The following is a 17704-nucleotide window of genomic DNA, read 5'->3' on the forward strand; positions in this document are numbered from 1 at the left end:
CTTGCTTCACAGATCTGTAAGATTCATAAAAACCAAATTAGGTGTTAGAGGGGGTATCAGAACTACACTAAGCACCCCTAAAACATCTGAAAAATGAGGTGACCAGTGTGCACTCATTGGTCACCTCAAGTGTGAGGAATGTACAACACTTTAGGGTGGTGTTATGGATTAATTCGTATACAGGAGAGGAGAAGTGTTATGTGTTTATTCCTTACACCATTTTATTCAGTTCTCGGCTTCCAACCACGCTGACAGCGCTGTGCCATGAGTCACTTTTAATCGCTGCCTCATTTTTTCCTGACCTGAATAACCTTTTTATAGAAGCTTGTGTGCAGTGTAACACCTCCTGTGCCGGATCGCGCTTCAGAAGCCACAGAGCTGTCCCAAGCGATTTGCCCGGCTTCGGAGGGAGCCTCGGGAAGGGCAGCTTTGGGTACTTTGTATGCCTCCTGGGAAGGAAGAAGGGATTTACCCCCGAGGAAGCCATGTCACTGCGCGGGCTGAGCACGGACCCGCACAGACCCCTCCGTGCCACGGCGAGAAATGGGGGCTCCCCACTCAGGACCCCGCCACCGCCAAGACCCTCACCTCCCGTGACATTTTCACAGAATCTCTTGGGTTGGAGGCGATCCACAAGGATCACTGAGTCCATCTCCTGCCCTGCACAGAACCGTCCCCAAGAGTCACATCATTTGCCTGAGAGCGCTGTCCAAATACTTGAACTCCGTCAGGCTGGGTGCTGTGACTGCTTCCCTGCGGACCCTGTTGCAGTACCCCACCATCCTCTGGGTGAAAAAACCTTTTCCTAATATCCAACCCAAATCTCCCCTGACACAACTTCACGACGAATTTTGGGTCTGCTCGACCTCCCGCAGGCAGCTCAGGCTGCGACACCAACTTTCAGTCCTCCCAATAAACCGCAGTAAACCCCGCCAGCCCCGGGCCCGAACCCCCTCAGCAGCCCCGCGGCCGCTGCCGCTCTCGCCGCAGTGGGGCGGGGCACCCCGGTTCCGCCAACCCCGCCGGGCTGGGGGCGGGGTGTCGCGGAGCTGCACTTCTATTGGTGAGAGCGGATGCCCATCCTCGCAGCGCTCCAATCAGATACTGTGGATCGTGGGGGGCCGTCAGGCATCGCTGGTTCCTCATCTGGAGCCCGCCCAGACGCTGCTCGCAGTCACCGCCCCTTCTTCCCTCTCCGCCAGTCACGTCCACCCGGCTTGACCGCAGTAAGGGACAGGAACCCGCGGGTTCCTGTCAATCACTAACGTTTCCCAGCCTTTCCCGCTCCCCGCCCACAGCGGAGACGGGACGGGGGGCGGGGCGTCGGCGCCGGCCGCGCGCTGGTGCGGCAGGCGGGTCCTGGCGGACGGGGGCGGGAGGCAGGGGGAGAGAGAGGAGGAGGAAAGGGCAGGAGGAGGAGCTGCGGCTGACGCCGGCGGAGCTTTCAGTACCTTGGAGAACGGCTGCGAGCGCGCCGGGCAAGCGGGAGCCGCCGCCGCCTTCCGCTGCCCGCTCACCTGCCCCGCTCCGCTCCGCTCCTCACCTGGCCCTCCCCGTCCCGCCCCGCGTTCCCCCGGCGCCGGAGGGAGCCCGGTCCCGCCGGAGCGGCTCCGAGGGGAGAGCACGGCAGCGGCGTAGGCTCGGTGATCGGGACGGACGGGGGGGTCCGTCAGCGCAGGGACGGGACGGGTGGTCAGCCCGGGACGGCCGGACTGGCTTAGGAGGGCGCTCGCTGCCGTCACTCCTCACGGAGCGGCGGCCGGGGCGGCGAGGAGAGCGAGGGGGCTCGCAGCCCGCGTCTCGCAGCCCGCCGTGGAGCCCGAGGGGAGAGAGGAGCACCCAGCGCGGCAGCGGCTGCCGGCATTTGCTGGGGTGGGCAGGGAGCCGGAAACAAGGAGTCGCACCAGCGGCTGGGAACGGGGAATCTGCTCCTCGGAAACCTCGGGGGCACAGATACCCCTGGCTCAAAGGGGTTTTGAGGGGAAGGGGAAATTGAATGTAGACGCATTTTGGTAATTTTGCTGAAATAATCAAGTGCCGAAGGCAGATCTTAGGCAGATTAGGTAGAGGGATGGATCCCACTGTTTTGGATGCCGGCTTGAATTTTTTATTTACTTTTCTGTTTTGACCACTGCTAAATGTGGATTTTGTGAGCGAACCCGATGGCGGTTGTTCCATTGTTCCTTGTTTGAACGTAAATCCTAGTCCTGCTGCTTGTGGATTTTTCATTTATTTATTTATTTTATTTTGGAAAGGACCTTTCCAGGTAGCTTTTGCGTCTGACAAAATGAAGCCTTTGTATTTTTCAATCAATTATACCTAGTACTGACATTCTGTGTGGTGCAAGAGACTTAAAGTGCTGTCTCACTCAGAGGACCATTAAAGACTTTCTCGGTCGCTACATGTAGCTGAATGTGTTACGACACATCCTTTCTCCCCCCCAAGTCTTCTGAAAGATTTTTCCAAAATGAAGAAATTTAATTTTCGCAAAGTTTTGGATGGTTTAACTGCCGCATCCCCTGTTGGAAGCATTGGCGGTGGCAGTGGAAGCGGGGCTGGTGGTGGCTCTGTGCATCCAGGAGGGACTGCGGGAGCTGCAGGGACACCCAGAGAGGAGATCCAAGAGACACTCACTTCAGATTATTTTCAGATCTGTAAGGTAAAGACTGTATTTTTATTTTTTATGGAAATAATAAAAAGCTACCCTGGATTGGGGGGTGGGGGGGTGGGAGTAATATGATACCAATAAGCGTTTTACTTGAGAACTGCTGTGGTTGTATAAGGACTTTGGAACGAAAAGACAGAGATCCAGTGGATGTTTTTTTCTACTTGCTGCAGAGTTGGGGTGGTCAGTAAATTCTTGATATCAAGTAGAAATCTTGATTTCAGCACTCAGGGCTGAATTCCAAGTTCACACTTGGACCCCAAACTGCTGACAGGATTGTGGACAGGAAAGCAAGTCAAATGGTGTTAGTACCGATAACATTTACAAGTCATTAGAAATTGAAGATTGTATGCATCTACTTCACCTCCTCACTCTTCTCACCCCCCCGCCTTTCCTTCTCTATTTTAAGAAAAAGGCACAAGCTAGGAAAAAAAGACTATGGAACCCAGGACTTCAGTTATTTGTGAGGAGCTGGATGTAGATTCAGGGTGGCTGTTTATCATTAGTACTGAAGTTTCTGATTGCATGATAGAAAACTTAGTGAGACAGCATAAATACCAAAAGTTGCCAAATCTGTTCTGGTTTTTATGTGTTGATCACTTCCTTAAGTGGGAATTTTCTATGAGTAGAAAGCAGAAGATATCCCTGTATGTATTTTGGTTTGTATCTGTGTTCTGCAACAAAGCTTTTAGTGGTGGTCTTAAATACTTGCACCTGTAAAACAGTACAAAATATTTGGTACTTCTGGCCAACTCTGGAATATGAAAATAATATTTCTGTAATAAAGACAAAACATGAAAAGAGATTATGGTCTTTTTCTATTACCTGCCAGTTTTATGTGAATTCTGGTGGCTATACTAGTAGTTTTGTTTGCTTATTTGTTTTGATTAGAAGTTTCAAAACCAGAATTTTTAAGTAGTGTCATTTGTATTACTAGGAGTAAATGGAGTCCACCTATTGAGTATACTTTGCTTTTATTAATCAGATACAAATTCATCTGAAATTTAGATTAAAGTCAACTCCAGAATATCATTATTTCTTTTGGATTTTTGGGAAGAAGAAATAAATACAAACAACTAAGGCAAGCCAATGAGACATTCTGTGTGCAGTTCTGGTCCTCGTGAAACACACAGCTTTCCTGATCTCAGATACCACGTTCCTAATTCTGGTTGGCTTTTGGTTATGGGTAATGTCAAAAATCTTGCAGTGTTCAAGGGGAGAAGGATGAGCCCCTATGGCTTAAAGACTCAGACATCTTTAGATAGGTTCTACAAAATTCTGGTTTTTTTGTTTTTTTTTTTTTATAGTTCTTTACCACAGAACACAACAGGTTCCAGCCTTTTGACTCAAATGATTCTGTGGTTTAATAGAGGGTCAGTGATGAGTGCATTAGAATCATAGCTACTTCCCAGGCTTGGATTTGACTACTTTTGCTTGTGTACACATTAATTTAGTATTTTGTGACGCTCCAGGTATTCAGTGCAGTGATTTCCTATTTTTGTCATGTCAATAAAAAGATAATACAAACAATCAAGGTACATTAAAAAATTATTAGAAGGTCTGACATTCAAAGATTTCTAAATAAGGCTAAAACCAAACATGGTTTTTCATGTTAAGTCATGTGATAGGAACAAAGATCTGTATTTAGTGACATATATTTTTATTTTGTATGGCATATGTGTGAAAACAAGCAACATAAGATGAAATTATTTTTTCCCCTAATCTCCTTTATTTCACTTGTTTGCTTTGATATTACTTGAAGACAGTTATTTTTATGTCCTGATAGATCTACTTGGAATATGTGTAAAGGAATATGTAATTTGAAGAAGATTTCAGTAGCCAATATTTGCCTGTCTTAGCTCTCATGTTAAAATGTTCTCAACAAAGTAAATATTTGTGTAGAAAACCTTTTGGTTGCTTGCAGCAGCAGTTGCTTATGAATGCACGTTACTGCAGAAGTCTGTGGTACACAAAATACCGGCTTCTTTTTCCAAGATACAAAGGTATGCTGAAAGCAAACTTCCAAAACACTTGGTGATCATGTGCTCCTGACGCTCTGCAGTGTTTATTCCGTGGAATCCACTTAAACAGCTCTGTAGCACTTCAGGAGCACCAGGAGTGTGTTTGAAGGAAGCCCCAGAAGCTGCAAAGGCCCTGCACTGTTGCAAGGGAACCGGGGGCAATGGGGCTTGGTGCAGGCACAGCTTCCCCCTGCCTGCCCCAGGGGCCAGAGCCCAACCAAAATTTGTACCTCAGTCTGAATCAAATTAAAAATACACCGACACGCACGTAACCCGAATTCTGTCCTCTCTGAGCTTTTTGTTTTGCAGCACTTCTGGTATTTCAATTGGGTATTTGCATGTTCAGTTACATAAGTTATACAGGCTGCATATTTAAGGATCTGTGATCCTGCTGCATGCACAACTGAGTAAAGCTAATGGCAGTTTTGGTTTGTTATCTGCAGGGTCAAGGCATCTGGCTTAATAGCCTAAGTAGCACCTCAGACTGGTTTTCCTTTCTTTGCTGACTGTAAAAATGCTCGTTTAGAAGTGAAACATAAAAGCTGACTCATACTTAAGAATTAAAGGACCTTTCCTGGCAGTTTTTATCTAAATAAATTGCCTTTCTGAAGTTTGTGGGAAGTTTGCTTGACTGAAAACACAGATCCAATCCTCTAGCAGAACACTGTTTTGAATGGTAACGCACCTGATTTCATTTGTAACACACCTGAAAGCCAGCTCTCCATTTTGTGGCATTTTTGGGTTGGTTATGGCCACAGTGTCCTTTTGAGATACAGATTAGCATTTAAGAGAAGTAAACTGAATATTTTACACTGAGATGTTCTCAACTAGTTACTTTTGGCATTTATATTTAAATCATTAATATGATCTTCTGTATTGAAGTAATGAAATAGTCTTGAAACTATTACATATGAAATAGCTACATCCTGTTTTAAGCAAGATAAATTTATATGCTGTTAGTTGTAATAATGAATCAGTGGCACCATTTTCAAAGCAATCAAGCAATGTGAAATACTGTCATACCTATTTTGTGACAACAGGAAGCTAAGGTACAGTTTAGGCTGCATCTAGGGGCTGCTCTTGGGATTTGGGTGGAAATCCTAAGTGGGATTCCATTGGATTTCCATCCAAGTAGAAATCATGAAAATATTGATTATAGTACACATTGGTTGAATTGAATGTATTAGATAGCAGCATCATCCTAAGACTAGGCATGATCCAGTAGAATAAGCTACTAAAGCCTATGTTAATTTTAATTTGGATAGACCTAATTTCCTTGGATTTGCTTCTTTGTATTTTCCCTATGTATATATGTTATTTTTTTCCTCTGGCAAGGATTTATAGGCTCACCTGTGTTTGTCCAGACCATCTAGGATCTAAAATATGTCACTGGGGAGAGATCTGCTATTAATAAAAGAAGTGAGAAGCTCACAGTTAGGATGTTTTAAATAATTTTAGTAGAATTTTGAGCAGAGGGAACATAAAAGGAGAAAACAGTGATTTTTATATCCTTTTTAGAAGGTTGCTTGTTAGGGGATGACATGAAAAAAAGTGAATAAGAATGAAGATGTACATTTTTTTGTATGTGAACTACTTGTTCCTCATGAAAATAAGTTTCCCGTGTAGAACTACTCAGGGTTTTCTTGGAGAACAATCAGAGTTGAATTGAATTTGTAGAGCATGAAGTTAATAACTTTGAAATCAAGACCTCACTTCAGAGCACAGTAACAGTTGTAGTTTACCAGCTATACAATTAATCTCTAAAATGATTTCTTTTGCTGTGAGTAGCAACTGGATACCCACAAAAAGGTCCAAGATCTGGCAATTTAATCTTCTCAGAGAATTGCTTCGCAAATGGTTATGGACTGCCTTTAAACACCAAAGCATGAGATTTCTGTTCTTTTCCAAACAGATCTTCAGTGTTATTACTGGGTAGCCTTGCAATCCAATAAACATCCTTTAATTCTTGCTGTATTGTTTATATTGATAGTATAGTCATAGTTTAGGTATGTTCATCACCCAGTCTTTATGAAAAACCCATAGAGGCCAGAACAGTTTCAGGGCTTTGTTAAAACCGATATGGAATCCCATGGCCAATTGCAATTGTGCCTTCCTAATTTTGCTTATGCTTGGCAAAAACAGGCCTTCAAGATATAGTCAGTGAGTAGCTAAGTTAAATACCTTAATCATCTGGATTTCCTATCAGGTAGTCTTAAATTTTAATTCCCAGAGTTTATAGGTGGTAACGCCTTATTTTGTCAGCCTCTGAAGATAAACATTTAACTGCAAATGCAACATGACACTACAGTTCAGTGATAACAGAGAAGAATTTTGGAATGGCAATTTAAGCACAATGCTGCAGGAGCATGTTTTTGGTTATGAAGTATTGAAAACAAAAATCCTTGTTATAAGGTGCCTGCAGTGTTTTAGTCAGTTTGAGCTCTTTGGTTAGTCTGTCTTGTTTCCTTGCTAAGGTCAACAAAAAATAAAATGTTTGCAAAGTGCTACATTTCAGTGAAAACCCATTTTAAAATTAGTATAAACTCTTTACTTTTAAGTTCTCAGAGTTCATTTAATACTTAAATGGTAAATAAGATAACATTTGGAATGATTTTTTTTGCCATATACCGGAGTTTGGCTCTAAAGTTAGGTGCAGAACCCTATTCTGTTTAAAACTACAGAGTCATAAATGGCACTTTTAAATTAGATTATAGTAATTTCATGAAATTTTTAATGACCAGAATGTATTCTTCTTTTTTGTTTGTATTAATTAGAAATAGGACTTATCCATGGGAAAGAGCATAGCACATTTAAAGCTTCTTTTGAAAGTGTTTTGAAGACTTTAAGGTAACTGTAATAGTATAACTGGGTTCACTCATTTGGAGTTTTTGTGTAAATATATCTCTTTTTGCTTTATTAATCCCAAGTGAAGTAATGCACACCCTTTATTGCCAACACATGCAATTACAGGTTCCAAATGATTTCCTGACCTTTAAGGTTGCTGAATAAAGCACTTTAGAAGTTCCACATTGCTTAAATAACTTTGTTTGCACAGACAACTTTTAATTACATGATCCCATATTTCTTCTATAGGTTTAATTTAGCAGAAAAATTAGTGTTTGGTCATTGGAAAGTACTTCAATATTTCTTTGCATACTCAAAACTCAGAGCATGCCTGAATATTAAGTTCCCTATGGACTTTTTCAACAGAAGTGCTCACTACTGTAGTTCTGAAAGCCTTATAAACATTAATGAATTGGCCTTCATAATATTTCTGTGAGATAGAAATTATATTATGCCTACAGTATAGATGCCACAGAAAATCTAAAATGTTCAGGGTCCACTGTTTACAGTTTCCAGCTTGACCTGCTTTGCATGTGTTTTTCTTTTAGCATATTTAACTTATCCCACGTCTTCCCATTGAGCTTCCCATTGTTTTCACATTCTGTTGCACACATTCTGCACAGCTGCAGAGTGATCTTGAAGTTAGTTGTTCCATTTATATGCCCACCTTAGATAGCCAGAATGACTCTGAATATCTTTCTGTCTCAAATGACTACAGATGGTTCCTGGCTCCAATGTACTATGGCAGAAAAAGATCATTTAATCCCTACAAGAGTGCAAATTCATACTGCATAGATTAATTTATTTAATGTATTTCTAATTGTTTTGCTTTTTATGGTTGACCTTGCATTTTTAACAATATCAGAATCATAGAATAACGTGAGTTAGAAGGGATCCTTGAGGATCACTGAGTTCAACTCTTGATTTCACAAAGGGAAACCTAAGGTTAAGGTATTTGCATGCCATTTCAAGTGGTTTTTTTGTTTGTTTGGTTGGTTTTTTTGTTTTTGTTTTGTTTTGTTTGTTGTTGTTGTTGTTGTTTTTGGTTGTTGGTTAATGACTTTTTTGTGTTTTATTTTTTTCTTAATCCATGGAATCATAGATGTTGGAAGATAATCTACTTCCCAACCCCACTGCCATGGGCACAGACACTTTCCACTAGACCAGGTTGTTCAAAGCACCATCCAGCCTGTCCTTGAACACTTTTAAGAATAGGGCATCGACAGTTTCTCTGACCTGTGCCAGTGCCTCAGCACCCTCACAGTAAATAATTTTTCCCAATATCCAATCTGAACCTACTCTCTTTTAGTTTGAAGCCTTTGCTCCTTGTCCTGCAACTACATGTCCTGGTAAAAAAGTCCCTCTCCAGCTTTATATTAGCCTCCTTTAGCTGGAAGGTGCTATAAGGTGTCCCTGGAGCCTTCTTCTGGCTGAACAACTTCAGCTCTAGTGGGAATGCTGACTATATTGCTCCTCACCTGTGGGTCACCAGATAGTTAATGAGAATTTTTCTCACTATTGCCGTTGGAAAAGCAATTTTTAATCTCTTGTAGGAGGATGGAGGAAATTCAGCCTGGTTGGTTCCCAGTGTTCTGATTGAAGAGCTGTCACATAAAAAGTTGACTGCATAAGCAACTTTGCCCCCAATTTACTTCTGAAAGAAAAATACTTATTTTTTTAAAGAAATAACCAAGAAATTACTTAGAGGTTCTAAAAATATGAAGATTTTTTTTTCCAGCTAGAAATGCATATTCTGTGTAAAACATGCAGCTGTCCTCAATGGAGCTGGACTAAATTCAAGACACACCCCATTCTCACTTTGTTTAGATGAATATCCACTCATGTCTGCTTCCTGTTCTGAGACATCTGATACTCTCTGGTGGGATTTGTGATTTATGCTCAAAACACTTTCTGAAGTCTGTGTGAAAATAGTGTGAGAAGTTAGTGTATTCACTTTGTTAAGTGAGAAAATGAAGCAGTAGAGCGTGAACTAATACACTTTCCTAAATTACATTAATATAGTGGTCAATTGGCTAGTTTAAGAAAAAATGCTTATAAAAATAACTTCTGGGGTATATTTTTTGTCACAGTGTGTGTTAGAGTCATTATAGGGGAAAATAGAGGACTGTAGGATTAGAAATACAAGTAATGTGCATCTGTGGAGAGGAAAGAAAGCAATACTATTCAGTACAGATGGCTGGCAAGTATGCTCAAATGTAATAAGATGTTATCTTTGTGCAGTGCTGTGTCCATTCCTAACAGATCACCAGCAAAGTCTATGAATAATAAAAAGTACTAGAGACAATCTGTCACCTGTAGCTAGGGTCAAAGTCTGAAGAGCTGCACTCTTTATGATTCCTTTGAAGTTAAGTTGTATATAGAACTGTAAAAACCCAACCTCAATATTCAAGGCTTTGAGTTGGTGAATGCATGGACTCAGGAGTCCTACTGAATTCTGTGGTGTATATAAGTAGATGCATGTGTATGTAGTAGCATGTCTTGCAAAATTTGAATCCAATAAATTAAAATAATTGCTTCTGTTTCATTTAAAAATCTGTTGTGTAAGAATGCTGTAAGGTCAGACACTCAGTAGTCAGGTCCCTTATTCAGCTAGTATCCAGTTATGTCTATATGTGAGACAATCTAGTCTTTATTGCATCTTTTTATTTTCTTGAAGTGTCCACTTATATTTTGTTCCTGTCCTCCCTCACATTTGTTTTGAACAGTATACAACATGTGAGTAGGATTAATGCTATTCTGTTTGTGTTCTTTGCAACAGCTCCTCTGAGAAGATCTCTGTGTTATCCACTGGACATTACAAAAATAGTAAATAACAATATATTAATGAATTCTCATCTCTGCTTCATTCATCCTGTTCCATCTATTATATCCCTTCAGGGTGGAGATGTGCTTTCAGTTACAGCTGTCCATCATCACTTGTGTTACAGATACATTCCATTGTACCTGTGGATAACACTTAATTTTACTGAGTCCACAGATCCCTGCCTTATTCATTGTTTGTCCCTATGTATATTTTGGAATGCTCCCTGAATGAGGCAAGGGCTGGAAAAGTGGCCTAGTTATGTAAACAGAGATCTGATTCTTGCAATCCTTGGCTGTACTGTCTTCATTTGTGTCTGTGAGCTGTGTCCATGGTAGCTTCATAGACAATGCAAAGGGGAACAGTGATGCGCAAGATCTGCTAGATTTCACTGCTGTGAGAGGGTAAAAACCTGCCACAAAATATCTGAATTTCGTTTGGAATATATCTTCACGCTGTGTGAGGTGACATGCTGGCCATTACTTTCAGATTAAATTCTCAATTCAACACCAAAAAAACCCCTTTCAAGTTGCATACATACAGCATGTATACAGAAAGAAGGTAGGAGAAGATTAATTATGAATTATTATTAAATAGTAAACAACATTGTAAATGCTAGTAATGAAATCTGGTAATTGCATTTGTATACAAGGATGCCAAATTACATTCAAAAAGAGATTTTCACGGTAATAAATGGATAATACAGCTTATCTCTGTATCAAAGTAGAGTTTTAACACTCTGTTTCTCTAGCTTCCTCCCCTGCCATTCCCCAGCCCAAACCCCCTACCCTTCAAGAATTTTATCATAGCAGTAACATTTTTTCAATCCCCCAGTATGGCTGATTTTTTAAAACTAAAATATTTTGAATGCAGCAACCAAAGCATTTGTTTCAGGACAGAAACCACAATCAGCCAGAACAGAACAGAACATGATTAGTTTAAATTAGTGAAGTTTCAGAAAATCCAAAAAATGGGAAGTCATGCAAAATTAATTAGACTTATTCTTATATTGGTCTGATGTAAACTTAATAAAACCACTTTTATTTTTGTTTAATTTCTCATTAAAGTTATAAAATTCTTATTCTCTCTATCTGCAGTCATAGTGAAGACAAAAGATTTTCCTTTCAGGGCTATCAGATAAATGGAATGATCTTACAGTGCTTGTAAATGCCCCTAAAGCAGATCTCCATCAGGCAGATGATATTATGAACCAGCCTGTCTCAGTTTCTAGAGTAATACAATTAAATGATGCAACAACAAAATCAATGGAACTGCTATTTGAATTATTTTATTTTTATTTTATTATTTGATTATAAGGTTTACCATTTGGACTGAAGTCTTGCTTAAGTAGGTAGAACAAAATGAACTTTGCAATTAGTAGTTTAGGGTTGGTTTTTTTTTATAATTCTACATCAAAGACAAGTGTAGATATAGTTTTATGAATGATCAAGACATTTCTTCATATGCTGATGCCCTATTTCTTCTTGCCAGTTTAAATGGCAATAGTGAGAAGTACATTATACCATATTTATTGTACAGTGGGGTGCAATTCCTTCATTGTGGTCTTATTTTTTCCCCCTTTTTGTATATTTTCCTGGGGTTTATTGTTTGGTTGAATATTTTTGGTTGTTTAGTTGTTTGTTTTTGGGATTGGCAGAGTTCTTATAGAAAGAAGTCAAGAGGTGAAAAAATTTTGTATACATCGTTCTCCCTTGGACTTGGGATTTCTCCAAAGGCCTTAATGCCTCCCTTGGGATAGTTATATTAATGCATTACCCTGTAACTTATTATGCTGTAACTCAGTGCTGTGGTGGGTGTAGCAGGATGGTGTAGTTGCCAAGCAGTTGCTTGGCCATAGCTACACTGATTTAAATAGATCCAGAAAGTGATGTTAAAATTCAACCCCTTTAGCTTTGGGGTGGAGGGGTTGGACCAGACAGTCTCTTCTGACCTCACCTGAACTGGGGATAATGAAGCTTATGGATCAACATGATTTTATATATTTGTGGATTTTCCTGTCTAAATTATATTAATTTTGTATTTTTGTTACATTACAGTGCATTTCAAAGGACTAGCATGAGGTGAATGCTTTTTGAAATTCAGAAGGCCTTATTTTTCCCCTGTGGTTTGCTTAGCTTGGCTGTTTGTATCTGTATGAATCACATCTAAATAGGACCATCCTTATTTCATAGTCTTTAACATCCAACTTGCAGAACTGAAAATTACACTGGAAAAAGATCTGCAGAGATCTTTGTTACAGAAAAAAATATTTTGTATGTTCATTGTACAAAAATGTATAATATTTAAGTCAGTTAATTTAAAATACTCATTTTAAAATATCTCCTATTTTGCATATAATTATCAGTGTGTAATCTTTGGGAAACTAAACTTTTAAAATTCAGGCTGTATTTGTTTTATGTCCAGGACAGCTACTTTCTCAAAATTCTACAACAGCTGACTAAGTAAACTTTTATAACAAAATAAGTTCCATAATTTAAAAATTAAATAACAAACCAAATTTTCCTATTGCTAAAAGTATTAATCTTCTATGCTAGAAGTCTTTGTGGGGAAATATTATTAAATTCTGCTTGTTTCTTATACATATTTTTTCTTCCTGCCCCAGTATTCCTATTTCAGTAACACTTCTCTTTTGTGTCCACATTTTCAATATTTTTTTTTCTTTACTGTCTTTTTCTCCGCCAGTACTAATCTCCTCTTTCCTTCTCTCTGTTTCACTGCTACTGGTGAGGATAATAAGCTCAAATGAAATAGCCTGCTGAGACAAACCCATGGTCCATATCTCCCAGCAGTCAGTCAGTGACAGTGGCAGAGGAATTGTCACCTAGGGAGGGTAATAAGTTACATCACTTTCTGCAGTCCATTCCCTTTCCAATCTCCCATCATTCACCATCATTTGATTTGATATATTGGAGGGCATATCTTTAGTCTATCCTTCTAAAATCCATTTATCAATCATGTCAATGAATTTGTCCCATTTTTCCCTCCATTTTGAACTAATCTTTAATTTCTGTTGAATGCCTCCAAGGCTTTGCCAAATATGTTTAGCTAACCCACTCACTTGTTTATATAAGTCTTAGTCATATCCCCCCACATACAGCTCTCAAGTAATGGGCTCACACAGGTTTTCTGTCACAGCAGAATTATTCTGTGTTATTCCTTATGCTCTTCCTCATGATGTTCAGTATTACTTGGCTTTTTGGGCTTGCTGTTGAATGCTAAACCAAATATTTTTGAGGAATGACAACCATACCTAAAAATTACTTTGCTGAGTTGTAAATGCTAGTTCCAAATTCAGCATTGGGCAGATCTAGTTAAGATTTTTTTTTTCTTCTAGATATCTTACATCTATCCACACTGAGGGTCATTTATCAATGTCTTGCCCACTTAAGTCACTCTAGTGAAGTCTTTCAGGAGCTTGTCACTGGTAGCAGTGAATTTCACTTTCCAAATGAGCTTACTATTAGCTATGATCTCAGAGACTTAAGGGTTCATTATCTTTTATAGGTCATTAAAGACAATTCATAAAATTGGTCCAAGCAGGGAGAACTCTACTTGTGAATTTTCTTCATGGTAAAAAATCCATAAACTGTGTCCTTTGTCTTCTGTGATCTAACCAGCTTTCAGTCCACAAAGAAATTTCTTCAGTCCCATGACACTTCTTTTTCTCTAATAACATTGCTGTGGAATGTTATCAGAAGGTTTTTGGAAAACTTATGTATATTCATATCGCCTTTATTTACTTGCATGCTGACAGCTTCATCGAATTATAGAGAGATAGTCAGACATGATTTCCCATTGAAGAAACTCTGCTGACTTCTGCAACAATCTTTATCTGTGTGCTCTGTTAGTCTTTATTTTGCCATCTTGTCAGGGACAGCAATCAGCTTTCCCAGTCTAGAGGTCCAGAGTCCCTTTTATAAATAGCTTTTTCCAGATGACTGTTTCTAGCTTTACACCAGGGAAAAGAACTATCTGTGGGTATCTTTATCTAAGAGAGAGAAAAAAGAGGTAGTTTTTTAGAATATTCTGTGAACGTGCTCAGAAGCCCTGGTTCCTATTAGAGGTTGAGAGCTAGATGGAATCAATAACTTGGATTTGAAAAGTTGTAGCTAAGCTGTGATTTTCACAAAAAACCATTACGTTGAAAAATGAAAATTCAACTAATAAAACATTTATCTGTCTTGTGTTGTTTACTTTGGTTGGAAGCCTGCTGATTCCTTGTCCTCTTTCCATTTTTCATGAGAAGGGATTAGTTTTACCAATCAGAGATTACAGACACGGAGATCCATAAATGAGGGATGTCATGGTTTTGTAGAGATATAATACATAGCAAGTCATTTGTATAAGCACTCATTTTTATAACTACCATCTTGGAGCACCACAATACTAAAGATAGTATTGAAGTGGTGAAAATGCTGTAATCATTGACATTTTTTAATTTCCTACATAGCTGAGCAAAAGGCTGGAGAGGTTTCAGTCAACACTTCATCCTCTATTTTGTAAACCAATCAATTATTCTTCAATGATATTTTTACATTTGGTGTGTTGGCAACAAGTTGGAAATAGACTCTACATATTGAGCCACAGGTTTAGACTACATGGTTAAGTTTTAACAAATATACAGATTCTCAAAAACTATTTACCTAGGTAAATCAGTTTTGCTTTCAGATGTTAAATGAAACAGGGTATCTATAAAATATTAGTAGAAAAGTTACAAATTTTAAGTTTATGCAAATTGTCAGAAACACTTTTGACTATAAACCCTATTTATTCATTGATACAATTTAAAATTTGATCTAATTCTGTATTTTCTGTAGCTATTTAGAAAATGCTATAATCACTTTTATTAAAAAGGTGTCTTTGAAGTCTAATATAAACTACCACAAAATAAAAGTTAAGAAAACTCTTAAACTGAAGAATTGCATTATGCACCATGTGAACAATTGTACTGGATACTGCGTATTAGTACTAGTGAATTTTTTTTTTCAGCTAATAAAATATCTCATGGTATCTGAGATGGAAAAAGACCATTATGTTCTGTACAGGATATTAAAATATTCATTGGTAGATTACAAGCAAGTCCAAATAATCAATTTCCTGTATTAATTTAGGTAAATTGATTCGGTAAAGATTAATGATACATACATGCAATTCACTGCTTAAAATTATTTAAAAGATAATTTAAGAGAAAATAACTAAGCTGAACACAGATTTATGCTGAAATTGTACCTGCATTTGTAATTGTTCTGTTTCAAGTAAATTATTTTGCATGTTGCACGGAAACTGTATGTCCTAGGGAGCACAGACTGCCTCTAGAGACAGCGTGCCCAAAAAGGAGACATAAAAAGAAGCTGGATAATGTGGAGAAAAGCAGTCCTGGCTCCATCTGCTGTCTGTTTTTTTTTTTTTGTCTCCGTTTGTTTGTTGTTTTTTTTTTTTTCCCTTGGCAGCTTCTTTCCTGGGGTATTTGGAGTAGTGAGGCCCCCCTATATTTCTTTGAACACAGACTGATTTTTAAGCATGCATCGGCTTTTGCCTGCTATTGACCCCAACTACTTTGTTTTGCATTTCTGAGTGCCATTGATAGTTTTGCTCTATCTTGTTCCTACTGGACACAGCTCAGATAAAATAGAAATGTACTTTTTATTTTGTCACCCTAGGAAGTTAATTTTGTGGCCTTCTTTTCATTTTCATCTATATTAGTAAATGCTGTAAGGAAACCCAGACAAAGTACTAGATCAGTTACTCATTCTTACACTCATGTTCACATGAGCTGTATCAATGCACAGCTGGAAAGTCTACTCCAAGTGCTGTTTCTTCATGTTAATTTTTCTCACAGTCCTTGGAAAAATAAGAGACCAAAGAGCTTTTGTTGGACCAAAGGTGAGGATGAGAATCTGCAAGTTTGGAGTGTTCCAGCTTTTCCGTGTTCTTTTGTTGAATAGGTTTAATCTTCAGAATAACTTCTGAGGCTACTCTAATTTGGGCCAAACTCTCAGAGAGACATCTTTTTCTGCCCTAACTCTGTACTGTATAACTTGGCTTTCCTTCTGAAATGGTTTTTCTCTTTTGAAACAAAATAAATACAAATATTTTACTTGAAAAGTGAAATTTACCTGCATGTTCAATAGATTTCAACAATTTAAAAAAATGTTTTACAAATGGCAGAATTTTGTATTCACAAAAACTCCCAACTGGAACTAGTCAAAATACTCAAATTTGGAAAATGGCTGCAAAACAGAAAGAGCACTTTTGAGTCAATCCTAGAGTTTAAAAATTGTGAGCTGAGCTGTGATCCTGAAAAGATGTACATTACTGTTCTTTTAAAACATAGTTCTGTCTCAAATATAAGACCCAATTAAAATTTTCAAATGGGAAGTTTGACTCTAGATAGCAGAAATACTGAAAACACAATGCAGATCCTAAATATGTAGGCAAAGATGCAAATAAGTCTTTAAAAATATTTATCTTTGCATTCTCGGATCTTAAAAATTGTACTGAAAACTCCAGCTGTGGCTAAACTTCAGAGAAGCTTACTGTGACTGGAACTGATAGGAATTAAAACTTTATTAGAGAGAGCCTTCCTAAAATCAGTAATTAAAAAAAGATAATTGCTAAAATATATGGGTTTTTTTCAGATAAGGAAGAACTTTTGTTCACCAGAATAGAGAATTTTCAAATATAATAGCAGATTAGTAATGTCACATGTTCAACACACTAGAAAATACTACAATCCATGATTCCTGATGTTTTTGTGACATGAGAGGTAAAACTAGTTCTAGGCTTGTCTAAGTCTGATCCCAGATTAGATATCAGAATAAAAAACTTTTTATTTCAGTAATCCTAACACTTAAGAAGATAAGAAAGTTTAAAAAAACCCAAAACACCAAGCAAAGCAAACCAGAAACAAAACTGAGATCTTTGATAAATGCCTACATTAACATAAAAAGTGAGTTACTTTTCTATAGCTTACTGAAGTAGCATATGCTGCTGGGTTTTTTAAGCCTAGAAACTATTAGACATTCTTTAAACAACTTCCTTTATCAGCAGTAATTAAGATATGAGACAAGTAAGATCTCTTTTAAGGAAGTGGTTATTTGCTGAAAAACATACATTTGGTTGTTCCCAAACTGCTTGTGAATATCAGTTCAAGTGTTTCCAGCTGTAATAGAGGAGTTGGAGTGATACATCTGTGGAATCATCAGCTGCCTTTTACTCAACAGGTCTGCACTTAAGGAGTACCTTTTGTTGAAGTTGTTCCACAGGGACAGCTGAATGCTTCAGCAGACATAGTTCTTGAGCTACATAATTTCAAGGAAGAGGAAAATAGCT

General features: G+C 38.6%; 2 protein-coding genes across 3 annotated transcripts in view; both read left to right on the forward strand.

Moving 5' to 3' along the window:
- The first annotated feature begins 485 nt into the window (after nucleotides 1–485).
- On the forward strand, nucleotides 486–1996 carry LOC134057830 (basic salivary proline-rich protein 2-like). The gene is made up of 2 exons (XM_062514877.1): nucleotides 486–618; nucleotides 924–1996. Exons 1-2 carry the CDS (start codon nucleotides 486–488, stop codon nucleotides 1994–1996), a joined length of 1206 nt encoding a protein of 401 aa, XP_062370861.1.
- Nucleotides 1997–2467: 471 nt separating this feature from the next.
- The window catches only part of STXBP5L (syntaxin binding protein 5L), a 185788-nt gene continuing 170551 nt past the window's right edge, over nucleotides 2468–17704 (forward strand). For both annotated transcript variants that reach the window (XM_062513006.1, XM_062513015.1), the window contains exon 1: nucleotides 2468–2659. In XM_062513006.1, the coding sequence (XP_062368990.1) occupies nucleotides 2468–2659 (192 nt within the window). The remainder of the gene's footprint in view (nucleotides 2660–17704) is intronic.

This window comes from Cinclus cinclus, chromosome 2 (assembly GCF_963662255.1).
Source record: "Cinclus cinclus chromosome 2, bCinCin1.1, whole genome shotgun sequence".
Taxonomy (NCBI): Eukaryota; Metazoa; Chordata; class Aves; order Passeriformes; family Cinclidae; genus Cinclus; species Cinclus cinclus.